Source organism: Nematostella vectensis, chromosome 7 (genome assembly GCF_932526225.1).
Source record: "Nematostella vectensis chromosome 7, jaNemVect1.1, whole genome shotgun sequence".
Lineage (NCBI taxonomy): Eukaryota > Metazoa > Cnidaria > Anthozoa > Actiniaria > Edwardsiidae > Nematostella > Nematostella vectensis.
Window position 1 is genome coordinate 14,812,832 of NC_064040.1, and position 18,776 is coordinate 14,831,607.

Below are 18,776 nucleotides of genomic sequence, written 5' to 3' on the forward strand. Positions count from 1 at the left end.
ACTAGCGACCGAACTCTTCAAAACGAGGATCCTTGAGGAATCTCTGTCCGCCATTTTAGATTATCCGTGTTGAACAAACTTACCCCGAAATAGTTTACGGATCCTGGCCCATCAATACAAATGTCGTACCAGCAAACGCAGCCACAAATACCAGGGCTTCCTCAAATGAATATTCCGCCATTGGGGCTGAATCTACCGCCTGGAATGCCGGCTGTTAGTGGCCTACCCCCGGGCCTTCCTCCACCACCCGTTCCCCCATCGTTCACCGGTCTTCCAGGCTTTGCACCTCCTCCGCCGATGCCAGCTACATTAACAGGTACTCAGTCTGATCATGTCGAGTAGAGACTTACTCTGCGAATAAGTTCCTGACAAAGTCTAGAAGAATTTTGTGCGAGTTTAGATCTTATTAGATCATAGCACGTGCTTTCGTTATCTTTGCTTGGAAGCAAACAAGTTTACCCAAATTTCGTTTTGAATACCTTAAAAAATCCAAATGTTTCATTATAAAATTATAGTTTGATAGGTTTCTCATATTCTCGATTTTTAATGTTATTTTGGTGTGGTATTGTTGTCGTCTTGTATAGTCATAATATAAGGTGGTGGTACCTATTAGCAGACAGTGCCCTATTATCGGTCATCCCAAAAAATCATATATAACTCAAAAATAGGAAAACACGCTGAAAAATTACCCATCGAGTCGAAGAAACAACTTTCAGAAAACATGTATTTCGAAGCTTTTTACAAGTGTTTATTGTTTTACAAAACTAAAAATAATTTACGCTCACGCACCACAAAGTGCCGATTGAAATCCTCTCTTTGACTTCAATACGCAAAGGACAAAAAGAAGCCGTAAAAAAGTCCAAGATTTACCGATCGTGATGAAAGTCGCTCGGCGAATCCGCCATTTTGTTGTTGATCTCCCAGGATGCTATTTGGCCGCTATTTCTGTAGATACTAATAGTCAGTAATTTCTAAGATTCAATTGTGTTTAGCACCCAAGATATTTTAGCATAAATCTTAAGTGTCCGATAATACAGTACAGACTGAATGTATTTTAACATTTACCAACGTGGATTTGGCGTGGATTCTGAGTGGGTTCTGCATGCGATCCACGCACTTTTACTGCGTGGAAAACTAGTGAGTGGAGTCCACTCACTGCGTGGAATTTTCCTTTGTTATGCAGTTTATTGTGTGGGAAGTAATTGAAGTGTACAGTGGTGTGACCAGAACGCATAATAGCAAAACTCAACCCAACGCTTGATTACTCGGATAAGTAACAGTTCTCTAACAACAAAATCGAGATTTCGTAGATATTTACGTAAAACTAGCATCGACCGAAAGCTCTGAAAAGATCCGAAATAAAGTACTAAACAAATGCTACTTTTTCGTTATTTTTAAAGAAGAGCGTAACCCGTTTTCAAACTAAAAACAACAACATTTTGCCGAGAACCCAGTCAAGTGCTCGAATGATCAGAACATTGCCAAATCGCCAAACCTAGTGCTAGTAAATAAATGGCTGTAGATGATTTTTCGCTAACAATAAACTTACTTATTTGACTGAATTCTGATAACATACGTGACATGAGATCAACAAGCAACATGCTTGGGCAAACAATGTGGCGCTCCGTTGAGCGTTCGAAACGGCTCGAGCGATGTTTGTAAATACTGCCGAAACCAAAAGAAACATCACTTTTCTGTTTCGGTACAGTACTTAATATTTCCAACACATATCGACGCAAGCTTTTCTTGTGATAAGATAAAATGAAGAATTAAATTTACGTGGACAAGGAAAATTTTAAATGTCGAACAAGAAGTAATGTCTTAATTTCAATATGTAGTTCTTGGGTATTCTCAAAAACCTCAGGGAAACCTCTTTTTTGAGCGATAACGTTTTCTTTAGTTACGAAATAAAGGAGAGTGTCAAAACGCACCACTACCAAAAGAACATTGACAACGCAGTCAAAACATAAACAAACACTTTCTATGACATCAACTTTTTTATTTCTTTTTGTTGTTGTCTTTTGTAATAAAACTTTATTTCCAAAAGTAGTAAATAGAGATTCGAAAGCCATTTAGGCGCATGTTCGTAAAGTGTGTCCCCGGGTTTGGTTTTAGATTTGTCAACTGACTAAAAAAAGTCCTTGATGTGAGAGAATGTGTGACATTCCTATTGTCTTCAATCGGCGAAATTACGGATTGCAGAATATCAAAGGTTCACATCAAATAGTGTCAAAAGTCTACTTCTGGCTTAAAATTGGCATGTGAACTACAATGAAGAGTTGAATTCTTCCGCTTTGATGCCATATAATTCACTAATACGAAACGCTTTCACCGCCGTGTTTGAATTTACATACTAGTAAAACTGAAGTAAAATCATGCGAGAACCGACTTTACGAATAGGCAAGCTATTATTGAACAAACTAAACTATCTATCTATCTGTGGGGGGGGGGGGGGATGTTTTCTGGAATTGCACAATTTGGATTGGAAATTATATCTTTCAGTCTATTGGACTTCTGTTTAGTTATGATGGCTTACCAGAATTGTTTCCTTTCATTACAGCTGCTCCAAAACCGTTAGTGAGCACGAAACCACAAGGTCTTATGGGAAATGCTCCTCCAGGAATGGTAGGCACAATGACGTACACTAGTGAAAAACGTTTTGGGGCAAATCTGGAAGATCAGTGAATGCTTTTTCTATAATGAGGGGACGATCTTGTTAATAATGAGGGAATGAGCTTTGTTATATTGTTCGAAAATGATCGTGTTCCACACAATCGGAAGAACGTTATTTTAAATTCAGAAGTTTGTTCCCTTCAAATTAAAAAAAAGGCTAAAAAAGTTCGGAAGATACAGTAGTTATCTATAATTGGGAAAGTTCAGAAGATCGTTCTTTGGAAGATTGTTTTCTTGAAGTTTGATAGAGAACATTCTAATAATTTAAATATCGTTTCTAGAAATTTGGAAGAACACTCTTAAAGTTTGAAAGAATGTCATTGATATTTGGAAGGTTTTTATTAATCCTGTCCCAGAAAAAATATACTTAAAATCGGTAGGTGGCGTACCCTATGTTGAATTTAGAAGGACAAGATCCTGAAAAGAGAGCAATCCGAATTTTTACATTTTGTTTAGTCAATATTAAAAAATACTTGATAACTTACAGAGTTGCAATCGACAAATTAGTTTGAGCCGTATGCAAACTAAGAAAGCAAGTCGACTCTTTTTGTCTTTGCAATAACAAAAGACACAACAACATGTTAACAAACAACACAATGACATATTAACAGTGACGACAACAATATGACAGTTCTTGCTTGTTACTAAACTCGCGCATCTAACAGACCTCTCTTAGTCCTCTCAGCATTCTCTTGCCATTAGGAATTATTTAAGTTTGTTGTATGCCATATGCAAATTAAGAAAGCGAGTCGGCTTTTAATATTTTCTTGTCTTATCAAAACAACACAATGTTAATGGCGTAATGTTAATGGGTAATGATTCGTCAGTAGAAAAGAAACATTCTGCACATATTTCATATGGTTAATTATTTTACGGATTGCGCTGTAAGTTAATGCAACAGTGTGAACTTCAATATGCAGATCCCCAACCCTTAAGAACCCTAAACAACTACATCTCATTTTGCTTAGACACCCATCTCCCAGTTGCCACCGACCACTAGTGCAACTATATCAGCCAAAAGCCAGCCGTACAGGAAGACTGGTCTTTTGAATACACCCAAAGATGGAAAAGAGCAACAGAATCAAACACCGAACCCTACAACCACAGTGTTTGTGGGGAACATTACAGAGCGTGCCTCGGATGCAATGATAAGACAAATATTAATGGTAAGAGAGCTGTCAGTCACACCTTTGTCCTTGATAACGTTGAGTTTTTCTAAACAAATTATGAGAAGAAATCTATAAAACTCATCTATAAAGAAATTTTTATACTTTGTTTTTTTAGAGATTTGAAAAAAAAATATAGCTATAGCATTCTCAAATCATCAGATTGAAATGGATGCAGTCAAATAAAAGATTTGTAAAGAGTGCTAAAAAAGAAATTACAGAGGTTTCAAGGTCTTGGCCTTTTCCACTGTTTCTAGTGGCAACTCAAATTTTGCTTAGGCAGTTACCAAGCGCTACTTGTCACCTACAACACCTTGTAATCCATACCCGTTTTGTCCATCTACCCAGTAAGTGGTCATAAAACAAACATGCCTAAAGCATCAAACAAACCCTGTTGTTGTTTCTGTAAATTTCTAAAATACATGTTTCTTATAGAAATGTGGAATAGTTGTGAGCTGGAAGCGTGTTCAAGGGGCAAATGGCAAATTACAAGGTAAGTGTGGTATCCCCCCAAGCTTACATTAACTGGTGATGTGGGTTATTTGTTAAGAAATCTCAAATGATCTTTGTTGATTTTCCACAGCATTTGGTTTCTGTGAGTACTCCGACCCTGAAGCAAGTCTGAGAGCTATTCGACTTCTACATAACTTACAAGTTGGCGACAAAAGCCTGGTGGTGAGTGGGTTTTTTTACTTTACTGTAGACTTCCCTCCATGCCATACCTTGCATAATTTCAAGCTTTCCATATCATTAGATCTACAGTACTACACCAACAGGCCATGCCTCTTCCTCAGACAAATTGGGCCAACTGGTTACCTCCTTATCCCACTCCATATCCTACTTCAGTATTCCACCTATATGTTTTGCATTGGTGGACTTTTTATAAAAAGGGTTAGCAGAGAAGGGAATGTAACATATCTTATTTGTAAGTTTAAATTGTGTGGGAGAAGCTTTTTCACTAGAGAAAAAATATCTGCACTATTTCTGGACAAGAAAGCTCTGCCGCTAGTAAGTACTGTAAGTCCTGGAAGAAATGGTTCTATTCATTCTGATGTCTGATTGTGCCTTTATTGCCAGGTCAAAGTTGATGCCAAGACAAAGACCTTGCTTGACGAGTATAAAGCAAAGAAAAAAGAAGATAGAAAAGGAGAGAAGGTATGAGGCTAGAGCATTGAGTTTAGAGTGCTCATTGTGATTACATGTGCTCTGAACGAAGGGGGACCTCTACTATAGATTAGGGCTATTCTTTTATTAGGCCGTTAACAATGGGAACTGAAAATTGGGAAAAAATCGTAAACATTAAATTGGAAAATGCTTTCATGTGCTTTTTTTTTTACTTTATGTGCTTTAAAAGGTGGCATTTCAAACTTGGTTGACTATTTTAATGAGAAAACAAATTTATTGGCAAAGACGAACCTTTCCAACTGTCTTAACAAATCAAATTCACATAAGCACAATTTTCTGCCCTAGTTTCAGTGAATGGAAAGCCCTCTTCTGTTACAGTATCTGTCTGATAGAGAAAAAAATATTTCTGGCCATAAAAAGAAAAAGAATGAAATATCTTGAAAGCCCTATTTAGGCACAATCTTGATGATACTGTTTGTCTAAAATGTAACACAGAATACATTACGAATCTGTTCCTATTGTTTTAGAAGCGAGAGGATGGTGAGGCGGATGATGATGATGATCTAGACGATGCCACACTGGTAAGTTGATGACAATATGGTGTCTTGAATTATTAACATTCTGAGAAGACAGTGTCAGATCCAGACATTCATACAAAGGCACAAGAATGAAAGGGGGTACAAAGAGTATACCAGAAATTTGCACTTATCACATCAATCATCAATTTGACTAATAGACCCCACCCTTGAATCCACCTGTGAAAGATCTCATCATGTCTTTAAAGCCACATTGTCACCAGTTTACTCCCGGTCGATTACGCAACAATCTCCGATGATTTTTAACTGAAATTGCGAATAATATTTCAAAATATTGAGTGTAGCAGTGTGTCTATTGGAAGTTTCTTTGAGGATGTGATCGATGATTAAGAGCAGATGGCCTGTTAAATATTTCGGATTCAAATAGATTCTTTTGTCTTTTAACGGTTTAGGTTTCCGTCGGACCTCTGGAAGTAAACTGGTGACAATGCTTCTTTAATTGTGTAGAAAGATGATCAGAAATGAATCTGCCCCTGAAAGATCTTAATATCATGTCTTTACTGTAATTGTACAGAAAGAAGATCAGAGATGCAAGAGAACCCTAGACAGTCTTCTAGCAGACAATGCAAATACACTTAGCGGCAAGTTTGACCCATCATGTAAGTCACTTGTGCTATTAAACTTATTGTACAGCTCCCAATGATAGTTGTACACGAGTTGGTTTTTGCCAGGATGCTATTTTGTTTTAGAAAACATGGGAGAACAGTTCTAATGTAGTGCTGTTTGTACTTTTTTTGTTGTTGTTGCTGAGTTTTGTTGTTTTACCAACAGATGTCAGGCCCTCTCATAGTGGTAAAGAGGTAAGTTTCTTTCATTCTTTCTTTCATTTTTATTTGTTTTTGTTTTTTTGTTTATCTGTCTAATTATTTATGGGTAGAATTCTGAAACCATAATCCATAATTGCATATTTTTTTTAGTTCATGAGAGGGTGGGCATGCAAAAGTGAAATTGCTTTGTTAACCTCCTTTAACTCCCTGTATGGCGTGTAAGAAAATCTAGCATATTTTCCTATAATGCCTTGTGCCACACATATTTTGTGTGCATGATTAACAGTCCTTTTTCCATCCTTCCCTCAATCCCAAAAACTCACTTTTTTATAATTCACCGATCATAGCTCTTTTGCCCATTGTATAATCACTATCTTTTTGACATGTATGAATAAGAATCCATGTATGTCTTTTTAACAGGAAAACCTTGATGGCCTGGATATGGACAATGCCAAGAAATCCCTGGTGTCCAAGGAGATCCGTAGCTTCAGGGATTCCTACCGAGTGAGTGTCAGCCCTATGAAACAAGGCATTGTTAGAGCCTTAAAGTGCATTGGTCCAACTTGTGTTCTTTGTTTGAATAATGTATTTATCCATAGACTAGGTTTAACAGCCTACAAAACAATGCATCACATTAGCTGGACCAAAACACTTTAAGGATTATTTGGGATGTTGAATGAGTGAGAAATAAAAAATAACAAAAACTACCAAAAAACTTTTTATGATAGGTTTAGGTAACCTGTGATCGTACTCAGCTTGGCTTCCTGAATCAAAATTTATATTCTAAATTAGTCAAGCCCTTATAAAAGAGCTTAAATAATTGATTAATCAGCTGGCCAACGTTAATTCCAGTTTCGTGGTAGCCATCCTTCATGGGGCCCTTAGGAGTGGTGAGTCATTACACAATTTTATAATCCGTAATGATTTGAACTCGCAAGTAGAGCTTTGCCGCTATCAAATTTATTTAACCAAGGAAATGAAACAAGGTTTAAGATGTCTGACATTTTTTTGCTGACTCCTCTAAGGTAAGTGCAGGAATGTAGACCCTTTTGAATAAAGCGAAAGAGAAATCTCACAACTTTCAGTGTTCCTCTTTTTTTCTTTTTTTTTTCCAATTTTCTTTCTAAATTGCAAATAGTGATGTTTGATTTGCTAATGTCTTAGTCATTTTAATACTGTGAAGGTTCTTTGGTAAAGATAGAAACTAACTCTTGTATCCACAGCATTACTCTATATGGTAGATAATAAAATTTCCTATAATTGAAATGCATTGTGCAAGTGTGGCTATGATGGAGCGAGAACCGAGATAAAGAAAATAAAGGAAGATTAAAGAATTGCATCAGAGCAGGTGACGCCAAACCAACAACATCTTAGATGGAGTAGACTAACAGATGATGCCATTTTCAATAGGTCAACTCCACCCTAAGCATGCCAAACAACCCACCTTGCTCTTGCACTCTACGGAAGCCCACCATCAATGAGGCTTCTAGTTTGTTTTTGTTTATCAAACTGGCAAACATTTTTCTGTGTCTTTTCTACTTTCAGAAAGAAGATAAAAAACGAGAAGAAGAAAAGAAAGACAGAGACAAGGACAAGGATAGAGAGGACAGGAAGTCGTCATCATCACGGGAATCCAAACGAGAGAGACGCAGTGAAGAGCGTGAGAAAAGACCTAGATCAAGGGAGCGAGAGAGATCACGTGACAGAGAAAGGTCTCGTGATCGTGAGCGTGACAGGACTCGTGAGAAAAGTCCCGAGCGTGAGAAGGATCGTGACAGGGATTTGGACGAGGAGGAATTGGCTGAGAAGCGTCGGCAGGAAAGGAAGCTTCGGGAACGAGATCAGGCATACTATGAAGTGAGTTACTTCTGTCTACTTTACATAGATACTGTATAATTCTGTTAATTTGAAAAGCCTTACTCCTATAAGCATTATCTGCTGTAAACACTGTGATGAATATCTTTTTCTAGTTCACTCTCTTATATAGACCCTTGAGATTGTGATCCTGTGTCAGGCATACATGGGCTCTATAGCTATAGTCCGATTTAGGCGAGCTGCTGCTTTAAAGGTTTTAAAAAGAGACACAATGAAGTATCACGACTGCTGCTCAATGAGCCAATCAGATTGCAGGATTAATTAATGAGTCTACAGAGGTGGGGCCAGCAATCAAGCCAACCACCATTCTGTAGTCTGGAAACAATGTCCCAAAATATTTGCTTTTCCCTGACATGATGTAAAACTGTTTCAAACCATATCAAAAAAGGCAGAAAATTTCTAAAGTACTTGGAAAATTATAACAAACAAAATAATGATACTTAATATTTTGATCTGATTTTTTGTTAAGTGTCATTGAGATTTGTAGCTTTAGCCCGAGCATCTAAGTGAAGGAAAATACACCAAAAATTCAAAAACTTTGGAGTTGCATTATAGCCTCTCTCTATAAATGTTTCGAATAGGAAAAATTAGTTAGGATTGCAATAAACCACTATGTCCTTTTCATTGAAATGTTGAGATTATTATATACTTCCATCAAGCAACGATCGCTACTCTTGCGAAAAATGACTGCTTGATAAAGGTACATACAAACCACTGTACAGTATATTGTACTGCATTCGTATTCTTGAGAACCAACTTGTGCTGCTGTCTTTGTTACAGAGGTTAAAGGTGTGGGAGCAGCGTGAACGTAAGAAGGCGCGAGAGTACGACAGAGAACAAGAAAAAGAGCAGGAGATAAAGGATGAACAGGCACGAGAGAGAAAACACCTCTTGGAATTCCTAGAAGACTATGATGACAACAGAGATGATCCCAAATATTACAAGTAAGTCAGACATTGCAAGTTGCAATGAACAATTAAATAGCAAACACCACATGGCAAAACATTGGAACCACGTTAACTCATATAAACTCAAACTCTTCTAACTCTGACTGACTTGCTATCTTCAACTGATTTGGAGTTTCCTATAGACTAATTTTTGGTCATTCCTACTCGGATAACTTCCTACTAACTCTAATACTACTGTAAGTTCAAATGTTGTATTATCCATAAGCCGTATTCAATGCAAATGCATGCAAATGAAGATGAAACAATTGATTTGATTCATTTGCATGGTTTGTATTGAAACCGGCTAATGACGCTTGAACTTAGCCTGTTTTTAACTTGTGTACACAAAGTGGGATAGTTACAATCACTGGATGAAAATGTTGGTCAATAAAATCTGAGAGCGCACAAAACACAATGAAAGCTTTATGATCAATTTGAACAGACACTTCAGTTTAGCTTTAACGGTTACATGGCTTAAATGAGTACTCTTTATCTTGCGTTGATTTTTTGGTCAGTACGTCTTCCTTGTATTTAGAGGCCAATTGTTAAAAATGTCAGTCAATAACGACAATTTACCTTTATGGTTGTATGGCTTGAATGTATACTTTGTACCATGAGTAGGTTTTTCTGTCAGCATATATATTTTTTTGTATTTAAAGACCTTAGCTTGTGAGTCCTACGAACACAATGAAATGTTAAGGAGATCAAAAAGAATTTTGTTATAACAGGAGCAGTTCGATGAACAGACGGCGTCGTGACCGCGAGGCCGAGATGGAGTCAGATGAACGGGATCGTCAACGAGAGCTGGAGGAGATCGAGGAAATTCGTAAACGGCTTGTAGACATGCCCGCTGAGGATGACAATGAGGTACGGCAGAGGTTTTTATCAAGGCACCATATTTTTGTCTTTAGATCATTCCTTTTTCAATAAAAAATTAAAGTTCATTTTGAAGTGCTACGGTACGTAACAAAACATAGTTTGGTGCAAAATAATGTAAATGACATATATGTTAGACCTTCTTGTTAGAACATCTTGCCTCTTTTGAAAGGGGCTTTACTCTTTATGAAGGTTATAGCTATTCAAACCCCCAGGCACACCAATGGTAAAGAGCTCAATTGATTTAAAGGACAGCGTGTTGTTTGCTTTTCCCTACAGCCGATGCAAGTATCTCGAGAAAGTGAACGAGAGGAAGAAGATTCTAGTGATGGATTTAAACCCAAACTACAACCGACTTTTCAGCCTGCTCCCGCTCATGTATGTAGTGCTGCCCGTGCTACCGTGTCACCAATACAATGTTTTAAGAAATTTAGCTATTTATCATGGGAAAATCGCAGTTTGGTTGGCATGTGCTTCATAAAGAATTCCATGGTCATGTTATGTCGGTCAAGACCTTTAGAAACCTGTTAAAGACATTGGAAAACCTGTTGAAGGCCTTGGGAAACCTGCTTAAGGCCTTGGGAAACTGTTTTAGACATTGGGAAACTGTTTAAGACATTGGGAACCTTTTTAAACCTTGGGAAACCTGTTAACAACCTTGGGAAACCTAGAAATAGTTTGAATCATGCCTGGCCGTTATATGCACAATCACGTCTTTTCAATGATGATAATCACTAATTGTTTTTTACCCCTAAGATCGAGACAGCACCAAAAGTGCGTTCTCCCAGTCCAGACCTTACTCCGGTTCAACCAGTGGCAGGTCCTCCTCCGAAAAGATCACATCACGACTCAGAGAATGGGATGGACTCTGAGTCAGAACCACCTGCCAAGAAGACCTTTGGCTTCGAAATGAAATTATCTTCGAACCTGGTAAAGCTTATTGGCTGGATAATTTCGGGGCTCGATTTTCCTAAGAGCGTACCTTTTTTAATTTTTTTTTCCAAAGTTCTACTTTACTTATCAGCATTTGAGGTTAGCTTGGGTTCTTGCTTAAATTGAGTACTGGTTGACGGGTGTATGTACATAGCTTTATTCCTTTACTCCAATGTGGGATGTGTGTCTATGAAGATCAGCAGAGTTGATTAGTGCTCTCTTTTTATCACTTCCCAATTCCTGGGGCTTTCACGGTTATCGTTGTTTTTAATGGCAATTGTTATACATCAACTATGTTAGCCTGTCTAGCCGACCCTCTTGAGTTCTGATAATTCGCTTGCAGCCTGTGGCAGGCGATCGTAAAAAGCTGGAAGCAGTATTTGGTGAGGGTGATGAGGAAGCAAGCCAGGAACCATCTGGCCGCCGCAAGCTGGTCCCCCTCGACTACGAAGAGGAATCCGGTAACGCAGAATCACAGAGCGCAGAGGATAAGAAACGCTCTATAAAATCTCTCATTGAACGCATTCCCACCGCTAAGGACGAGCTATTTGCATATAACCTCGAGTGGAGCATCGTCGATCAGGTATGTTTAGTCTCGTGGTAAAGACTTCATGTGTTCTATGGCGTCCTGGGCGTTTGCAGAAACTTCGCAATTCTGGGAACCCAAAAGAGGCGTCTTTGAGGTATGTGTACTGAAAATGAAATATGGGGGCTGGGAGGGGCTCTACAACTCCACACCTTTAAACGCTGGATGGTTGAATGGAGAGGTGAGTGAACTTTGCTTTCTAGGGATCGTGCAGGTGGACGCATCCTTCTACCATGTCCCACCATGCGTGAGTATGTTGCTCCTGTCACTCATGGATAATGCTGCCTTTCTGTTGTCAACAATTGTAAACTCTTCGTGAATAATACAAGGCAGTTTACATTGTTTTATATGCTGTACCATGCCACACAATTGAATGTGTAAGTATGAAATCAATAGCATCTTAAGATGGTGTCCCCCATATCAATTCTATGACGTCTTGTTTAACCATTTATTAAACCTGATTCTTCCAGACATTAGTAGAACGAAGGATACGGCCCTGGATCAACAAGAAGATTGTAGAATACATCGGTGAGGAGGAGCCCACGCTAACAGAATTTATATGTTCAAAGGTAATTGTGAAAAATATATTAAGACCCATTTTATAATTGTTGCCATTATACAATTCAGATTTTCGAAAAACCTGGGTACAGCCCCATTTGTTCTGGTCAGTAAAAAGTCACGAACTTTTATCAAATTATGGTAACGTGACGGAGATTGGCTCACCAAAGAAAATGACATGTCTTTTCCAGTCCTCCTCCACACCTCCTAATTATCAAAGTCTTTCTTCAGTTCAAATTAATTACCATGGAATTACAATAACGGTATCAAAGGAGGGATTTGTTGTCAATGCTGCAAACCATGTAAAGACACAATTCATTTCCTGTTGTGCATTCCGTTATTCATCCCTGACTTCCTTCCTTCTCATCTTTCAGGTTTTATCGGGAAGCCCTCCAAAAAGTATATTAGATGACGTATCCATGGTATGTTCACTAACCATAAGTATTGTGTAGGTTTATACTGACTTTTCAACACATTGACCCCTCAAACGGCCTGTACCGGCCTTGAGAAGTACCCACAACCCAAAAAATTCATAAATGCAAAATAAACACAACAACATGAAGATACTCAGGCATCAGTCTAAGGGATAAATTGTCTTGAAGATATGCATTCAACCAAGGTGACAGCAACTACTCTAGGAAAGAAAAGCAGTCACCCCTCTCAACGAAACGCTCAAAATACCACACAAGAGAGAGAGATCAGCAAACACAACTCAAGACACAAATAGCTTCTGAAAGCTTCTGAAACCACTTGGATGCAATTCTGGGAGATTCGGGGGCAAATTCACGAGGGGAGGGCCAGTCTTTTCACCCCGAAGCCAAACAAATCAATTCCAGGTCATACAGACTCAGAATAGCAGTGTAAACAATTTTGGAATCAATTTGGTTTCAGAAAAGACAGCATTTAGGTGAGCTTCAGTCTGTTTTTTTTTTTTTTTTTTTTGTAAATTCAGCTCAAAAATAGCCAGGAGTCAATTGGTTAAACAAGTGGATGCTTGTTAAATAGTGCGTAGGCGTGACTTATTTACTAGGTGTGTATGTATGTGCAGGGAGGATTACCTGTAGGCACTGAAATACCTCCCAGGGTTTCACATTCCTTAATCCTTTCTGGAATCAAACTTTAGTCTGTTCTATCACGATTTTTTTCATTCACGGTTGCATGGTAAGATGACTGTATTCAAGGTTGTTTAATGGCAAGATGCCTGTTTTTACGGTTATTGTATGACAATTTGCCTGTATTCACGCCTGTTCTTTTTCAGGTGCTGGATGAGGAAGCTGAAGTGTTTGTTGTGAAGATGTGGAGACTGCTGATCTACGAGACAGAGGCCAAAAAGATTGGGTTGGTCAAGTAGATGATAGCTATACACACACATGCACTCACTCCATCATAATGGGCTGGTCCCACGCATGGGACCCCAAACTACCACTGGGACATCGGACAGCTAGACACTGGACATATTACCAGACAGTTGGACAATACCGCATACAGTCAGAAGCAAGACATGATACCAGTCAGACTTGATAGAACACTGCCGGACAGCCATTAGAACACACCAACAGACAGCCAGACACAGGACACATTACCGGACAGCTAGACACAATAGAACTCACTGTCGGACAGGAAGAATAGAACACACCTTTGGACAGCTAGACAAAATGCCTTTCTGCTGTGCATTCAATACAAAGGACATATAGAACACAATATTTAACTGTCTAAAGGTAAAACACACAACCCAGTGCTGGAAAGAAAAGACAGGTTGAACATACCTTGACAGAGTGTGGCACTTTGTTAGACAGTCAGCTACAGTAGAATGATAGACAGCTGCACAGTCACCGCAAGTACCACATCGTGCTAGCCACAATAGACAAGTCTTATGTATGCTGTAAATAATAGGCTTCGTGGCAACGGAACCTGTGAAAAACATGATACAGGAACTGATTGTCCTTAATATGCTTTCGCTCCAAGAGCTTTCCGCCCTGGTACCAATACAAGACTGGGTAACATTTCCCTTTTTTTATATCCAATTGAGTGGATATGATGCGAAGCATATACCTGATCCGACATTAATTGGCGCTATATCTTATTGGTATTTTTCAGAATATGAAATCGTAGTTTTGAGATAGTCTAGTCTATTTTAATGTGATGTATTAAGTCATCCTTGCTTGGTTTATTTCTCATGCTTTGTAAATTTTACTGTATGAAATTTATTCAATAAAACATCATTTTACATAGTGCCTGGCATTTTTAACTATTTTCTCTAAACATTTTAGATAACATATTTCAATTATAGCGACTTAATCCGTGAAACGGTTAGTAGTATACTACGATATATTTTGTACAATTTTTATACGTTTAAGTGAACACCCTCGTATGAGAACCTAGAATCAGGCAGAATACACAAATCAGGCAGGAACACTGAACAATAACAATCACTGGTCATAATTCTTGCTGACTTCAAAAATATTGATCAATGCTAAACAAAACATAGGGCCATAAAATCCCTTTTTATCCACACTTGCCTGATAAGGTTCTTTACAGAAAATGGGTGCTTTAAACATCCAATTTAAGCCTGCATGATGTCAAATTCTAGTTTCTTATACACGGTTTACAGTATACCACTATCTATTAACTACGTACTAACTCAGGGCGCTTTCTGTACAACAACAATGCTGGCCGATGTCAGGTCTGTCTGTACAGCAATGCTGGACGATGTTGGCGCTGTTTGTAGATCAAAGTGGGCGCTTTCTGCACAACTGCTGGCCGATGATTGTCTAAAGCATGTGGGATTAGGCTGGTGATTGGCTAAAGCATACACAGAAGTCCCTGAGTCTAGGGTTCTTGTCTGAAATGCACCTGGACATGTCGCTGTAGGAATTGATTCTGTTGATGTTCGGCCACACCTGGTACATCCTGATGTTGTTTACCGTCACCGTACTCTCAAAGACCCCATCTCCAGGGCTCACGGAGAATTTAACCTCGTAACTACAATCCGTATTTGCTAGTGCCTTGTCAAACACGACTCGACCAATCCCAATACCCATCCCGCCTTGTATATTCGAGAAGGTCTGTACCTTCGCAGAGGTTGTCACTTGGTTGGCGCCGAGAATTCGCGAAAGGGTAAGATTTCTACAAAGAATTCTTGCATCAGTGTCGTTCCTCAGGCGCTTGTTGATCTCTCGCACCGTGCTTTTCGCAGCCTCTAATGCGTGCACGTGCGAGAGATCGACCTTGTGGCGCACGACACAAGGACAGAAGTGCTCCGGGACTCGTGCGCTTGCGCAGCTGCGGCCTTTTGGAAGAGCACCGAATAGCGACGAGCCGTGAGTCGAGTCTTTGGAGGGTACACCAGACGGAAAATGCATCAAGTGAAGAAATGTAGCGTGTAGATCAAACGGAGAAAGCAGTACCCGCGTGTTTTCCTCGAGCTCCCTTACTTCATTAGTGTACTTCTGTTTGAACCAGTCCGGCAGATGGACGGCGAGGAAAGGCAACGATTCCTCAAGCTTGCCCTGGGTGGTCTCTCTCGTCCCACCGAACCTCGGTCCATGGTCGCCCATCACGATAAACATGGTGTTCTCCAGTAGCCCGTCCCGCTTCAGAGATCGAAGAAAGTCGGCCACGCCCTTATCGGCGGTAGACACGTGATTCAAAGTCTGATGGCAGAGGTCGGACAGGAAGGTGAGCCCGAACTTTCGCCTGCCTGGATACGCGCGCATGAAGCTCCTCAAGTACTCCAGCTGGATGGCGAACTGGGGCTGTGACCCGTAGCAGTGTTTGTGCGACCCAGAGGCAAGCCATAATGTGCGACCGTAATGGTCCACAGGCTGATCTTTAAACCCCAACAGCCGAAGATTGAAGGCACCTAGACAAGAAAAGTCGGGATGTAAGCGACACCGTATCTGAAAGATTGAGGTAAGTGATGACCTTTCCTTCTAACAGGTCTCCGGTCTCTCTCTGTAGATTCTTCATATATCGTTCACTATAGTAATGGTTAGGATTAGGGACACTATAGTGAACCATATATGAATGACCTACCGCTCTTCAGGTGAGATACCACTGGCCTCTTTTAATAAAGACTAGTGACTGTGGTCTAACAGAAAGAGCTGGAGTGATAACCAGAAATCAATTAAAAACAGAAACGTAAGGCACTTGTAAGTTTGTGAGTGGACATACATTTACAGCCATTTCAAAAGTGTTGTAAGTGCAAAACAAATGACAGTAACCAAAAGATGCTCGTGGGCACTTATTATTTGTAAGAATCAATGTGATATATAAACTCCAGCGAAGCAAAAACCATACATTAATAACTTTTAATGGATTATCAAAAGATTCGACATTTGATAGATATTCATCAGTATCCATGGCTCCTTTCGGTCGCAATACTGCTACTTGCCTTGCAGGTTGCTCTGACGAACCCCCGCAGCGATGTTTCTCATAGGAGTAACAATACCCTCCTCAGCTTTCTGTGTCGCTCTTTTACTTTGCTATGTAAAGTACTAAGTAGGCCATATTGACTCAACTATCCCCGTCCCATTAGCCCGGCTAGCAAACTTATACGCCGCTGCATAACTTGGAAGTAATAAAGCATCTGCATGGAGGGAAAGCCGTTGAATGGAGATTTGATACTGTCATTAGTTAGGGGAACAAATTTTGCAATAATTGAGGATTTGTAATTTAACTATCGCAGCTGATATTGAATGAAAATATAAATTAAGAATGAAATTTCCAGATAGGGAAAGCGTTATAAAAAAAAAAATGTTGATTTTAACGTCCAAAGTATATCGAGACTGGAGTCAGCATATGGTTAGTGTCTTCAATAACTTCCATCCTGAAAACAGCTATCTTTCAGTTGGATTCATTTTTCCTTCCTATTTGCTCAGAGACAAAATGAGCACAAGACTGATCTCGCAGGTGTGATTTCTCTTATTAAATTCCTAAAAGTTTCCTTTAATCTGAATTGTGTCAACTTTGTCATCATTACAGAGCGCTAGTCTCGACAATTACTAACAATATTAGGGTTTTGGTTCCAGCTTCTCGCAGTATCAACTTTCGATCAAACGAATAGGAGATATTTAACAGCTTCTCGCAGATAATAATGCAGTATCAACTTTCGATCTATAGAATAGGAGATATTTAACGACTCTACCAAATAAGCACTTCTTAAACTTTCTTAAAGAAAAGATTAATCAGGGCAATAGTCAAAAGCAGAACATAACAAGAAAGGCAGAAATATGGCAAGTTATAATACGTCACAGGAAAACAATTCGTCATCAGCGAGTCATCTTCCATGGTTTCTGTGGTACAGAACTCCACAGACTCTCCGAGTTGCTTTGGTCATCACATACACCGCCATCGTGTCCTTCTCTTTGCTCGGCGACATCGCACTTGTCGCAATCATCTGCAAGTACAAACACATGCGAACCAAGGGGAACTACCTCGTGTTAAACATGGCAGTGTCAGATATAGCCGCCATGCTTGTGCTCACTCGCGAGATCTACGTCCGTCATACCCAGACATGGACCTGGGATGTCCAGGACTGGTTTGGAGATGCTCTGTGTAAAATTTCCACCTTCATACGCGATGTATCCGTTTCCGTGTCGATACATAGCATGGTCTTTCTGACTTTGAACAGGTTCTTCGCTGTTGTGCACCCGACAAGGCCTGCGCCAAGACTTCTCGCTCCTCGCGTGGTAATTCCACTAACATGGATCACCGCCTTTGCCACATTTGGAGTATATTTCAGGGTGTACAGGACTATAACCCTCTATGGCAATAAATATTGTGTAAGCATTTGGGAACCGCCTTTCGACCCCATCACTGCAGGGCGTGACTTCTATCTGGTGTTCATGACATCGCTTTTCATCATTCCACTCCCGCTTATGGCCACTGTCTACATGGCAACCGCGCGCAAACTAAAACGCCAAGCAATACCAGGTGAAGCTTTGCCGGAAAACGAAAAACGCCGGCGAAAACGCAACAAAAACGTCGTGCTGATGGCGGTCACAGTCACTGCGTCCTTCATGATTTGTTGGATACCACAGCACACGTTAGTTATTCTGCACAACTTCTTCTGGGATGAGACCTTGAGTCATCTGGCATTTGAAGAGTTGAAAGAAGCTTTTGATATCGTGGTAGCGATAGCGTACGCGTGTTTTGCAGTCAATCCCTTCATTTGCTTCGTGTTCAGTGAAAGCCTTCGTAAAGCCGTCACACGCTTGCTTCAAGACGTGCGCACTTGTAACACAAGGATTTTGGCGTCAAACACATCTGGGGCTATCACCTTAGATACGCAAAGTGCTGTAGAAGAAGGCAATTCAAGAACTTATGATACTAGGTTGTGATTAATAAAGAGGAAAAAGGATCAAATGACAACAAAAATGGCACAGTATACAAATTGTTTGTATTTTCACATTTTTGCATTTTCGTACCAATTGATTTTCAACCCACAACTTTTCAAATAAATTTTCAACATGTGAATTACAAACGCCAGTTTCCATTCCATAAAAATATTTTCGTAAAAACTTTTTTCGTAATAAGCATTGACACTTAGCATTTAGCTATATTCAGGGGTGTAGCCAGGGGGTTGTCAAGGGGGCCCGGGCCCCCCCTTCTAGCAGCCAGAATACAGTAAATGTATGAGACATTATCTAAAATGCAGGAGAAAATGCCTTGAA

The 18,776-nt window shown here is 39.7% G+C and overlaps 2 protein-coding genes across 5 annotated transcripts in view; one reads left to right on the top strand and one right to left on the bottom strand.

Annotated features, from left to right (window-relative positions):
* On the top strand, window positions 1-14,334 carry LOC5503049 (RNA-binding protein 25). Of its 2 annotated transcripts, XM_048729691.1 has the most exons (20): window positions 1-316; window positions 2,561-2,625; window positions 3,642-3,839; window positions 4,275-4,332; window positions 4,423-4,514; window positions 4,917-4,994; window positions 5,492-5,545; window positions 6,075-6,159; window positions 6,332-6,360; window positions 6,748-6,831; window positions 7,873-8,184; window positions 8,983-9,146; window positions 9,878-10,016; window positions 10,305-10,403; window positions 10,782-10,955; window positions 11,302-11,541; window positions 12,015-12,113; window positions 12,477-12,524; window positions 13,361-13,440; window positions 14,200-14,334. In XM_048729691.1, exons 1-20 carry the CDS (start codon window positions 121-123, stop codon window positions 14,204-14,206), a joined length of 2,301 nt encoding a protein of 766 aa, XP_048585648.1. In that variant the 5' UTR covers window positions 1-120; the 3' UTR covers window positions 14,207-14,334. The 2 variants fall into 2 exon arrangements, with proteins under 2 accessions (XP_048585648.1, XP_001624176.2); XM_001624126.3 differs by having other exon boundaries at window positions 2-316; window positions 13,361-14,334.
* The window catches only part of LOC5503046, a 14,075-nt gene continuing 9,585 nt past the window's right edge, over window positions 14,287-18,776 (bottom strand). For all 3 annotated transcript variants that reach the window (XM_032371346.2, XM_032371345.2, XM_048729690.1), the window contains one exon: window positions 14,287-15,964. In XM_032371346.2, the coding sequence (XP_032227237.1) occupies window positions 14,889-15,964 (1,076 nt within the window). In that variant the 3' untranslated portion in view covers window positions 14,287-14,888. The remainder of the gene's footprint in view (window positions 15,965-18,776) is intronic.

Excerpts from the sequence above, each read along its gene's own strand:
- LOC5503049 (XM_001624126.3), top strand. The coding sequence starts at position 121 with ATGTCGTACCAGCAAACGCAGCCACAAATACCAGGGCTTCCTCAAATG. Across the intron at positions 3,840-4,274 it reads TGATAAGACAAATATTAATG|AAATGTGGAATAGTTGTGAG; the intron begins GTAAGAGAGCTG and ends TGTTTCTTATAG. Across the intron at positions 8,185-8,982 it reads GAGATCAGGCATACTATGAA|AGGTTAAAGGTGTGGGAGCA; the intron begins GTGAGTTACTTC and ends TCTTTGTTACAG.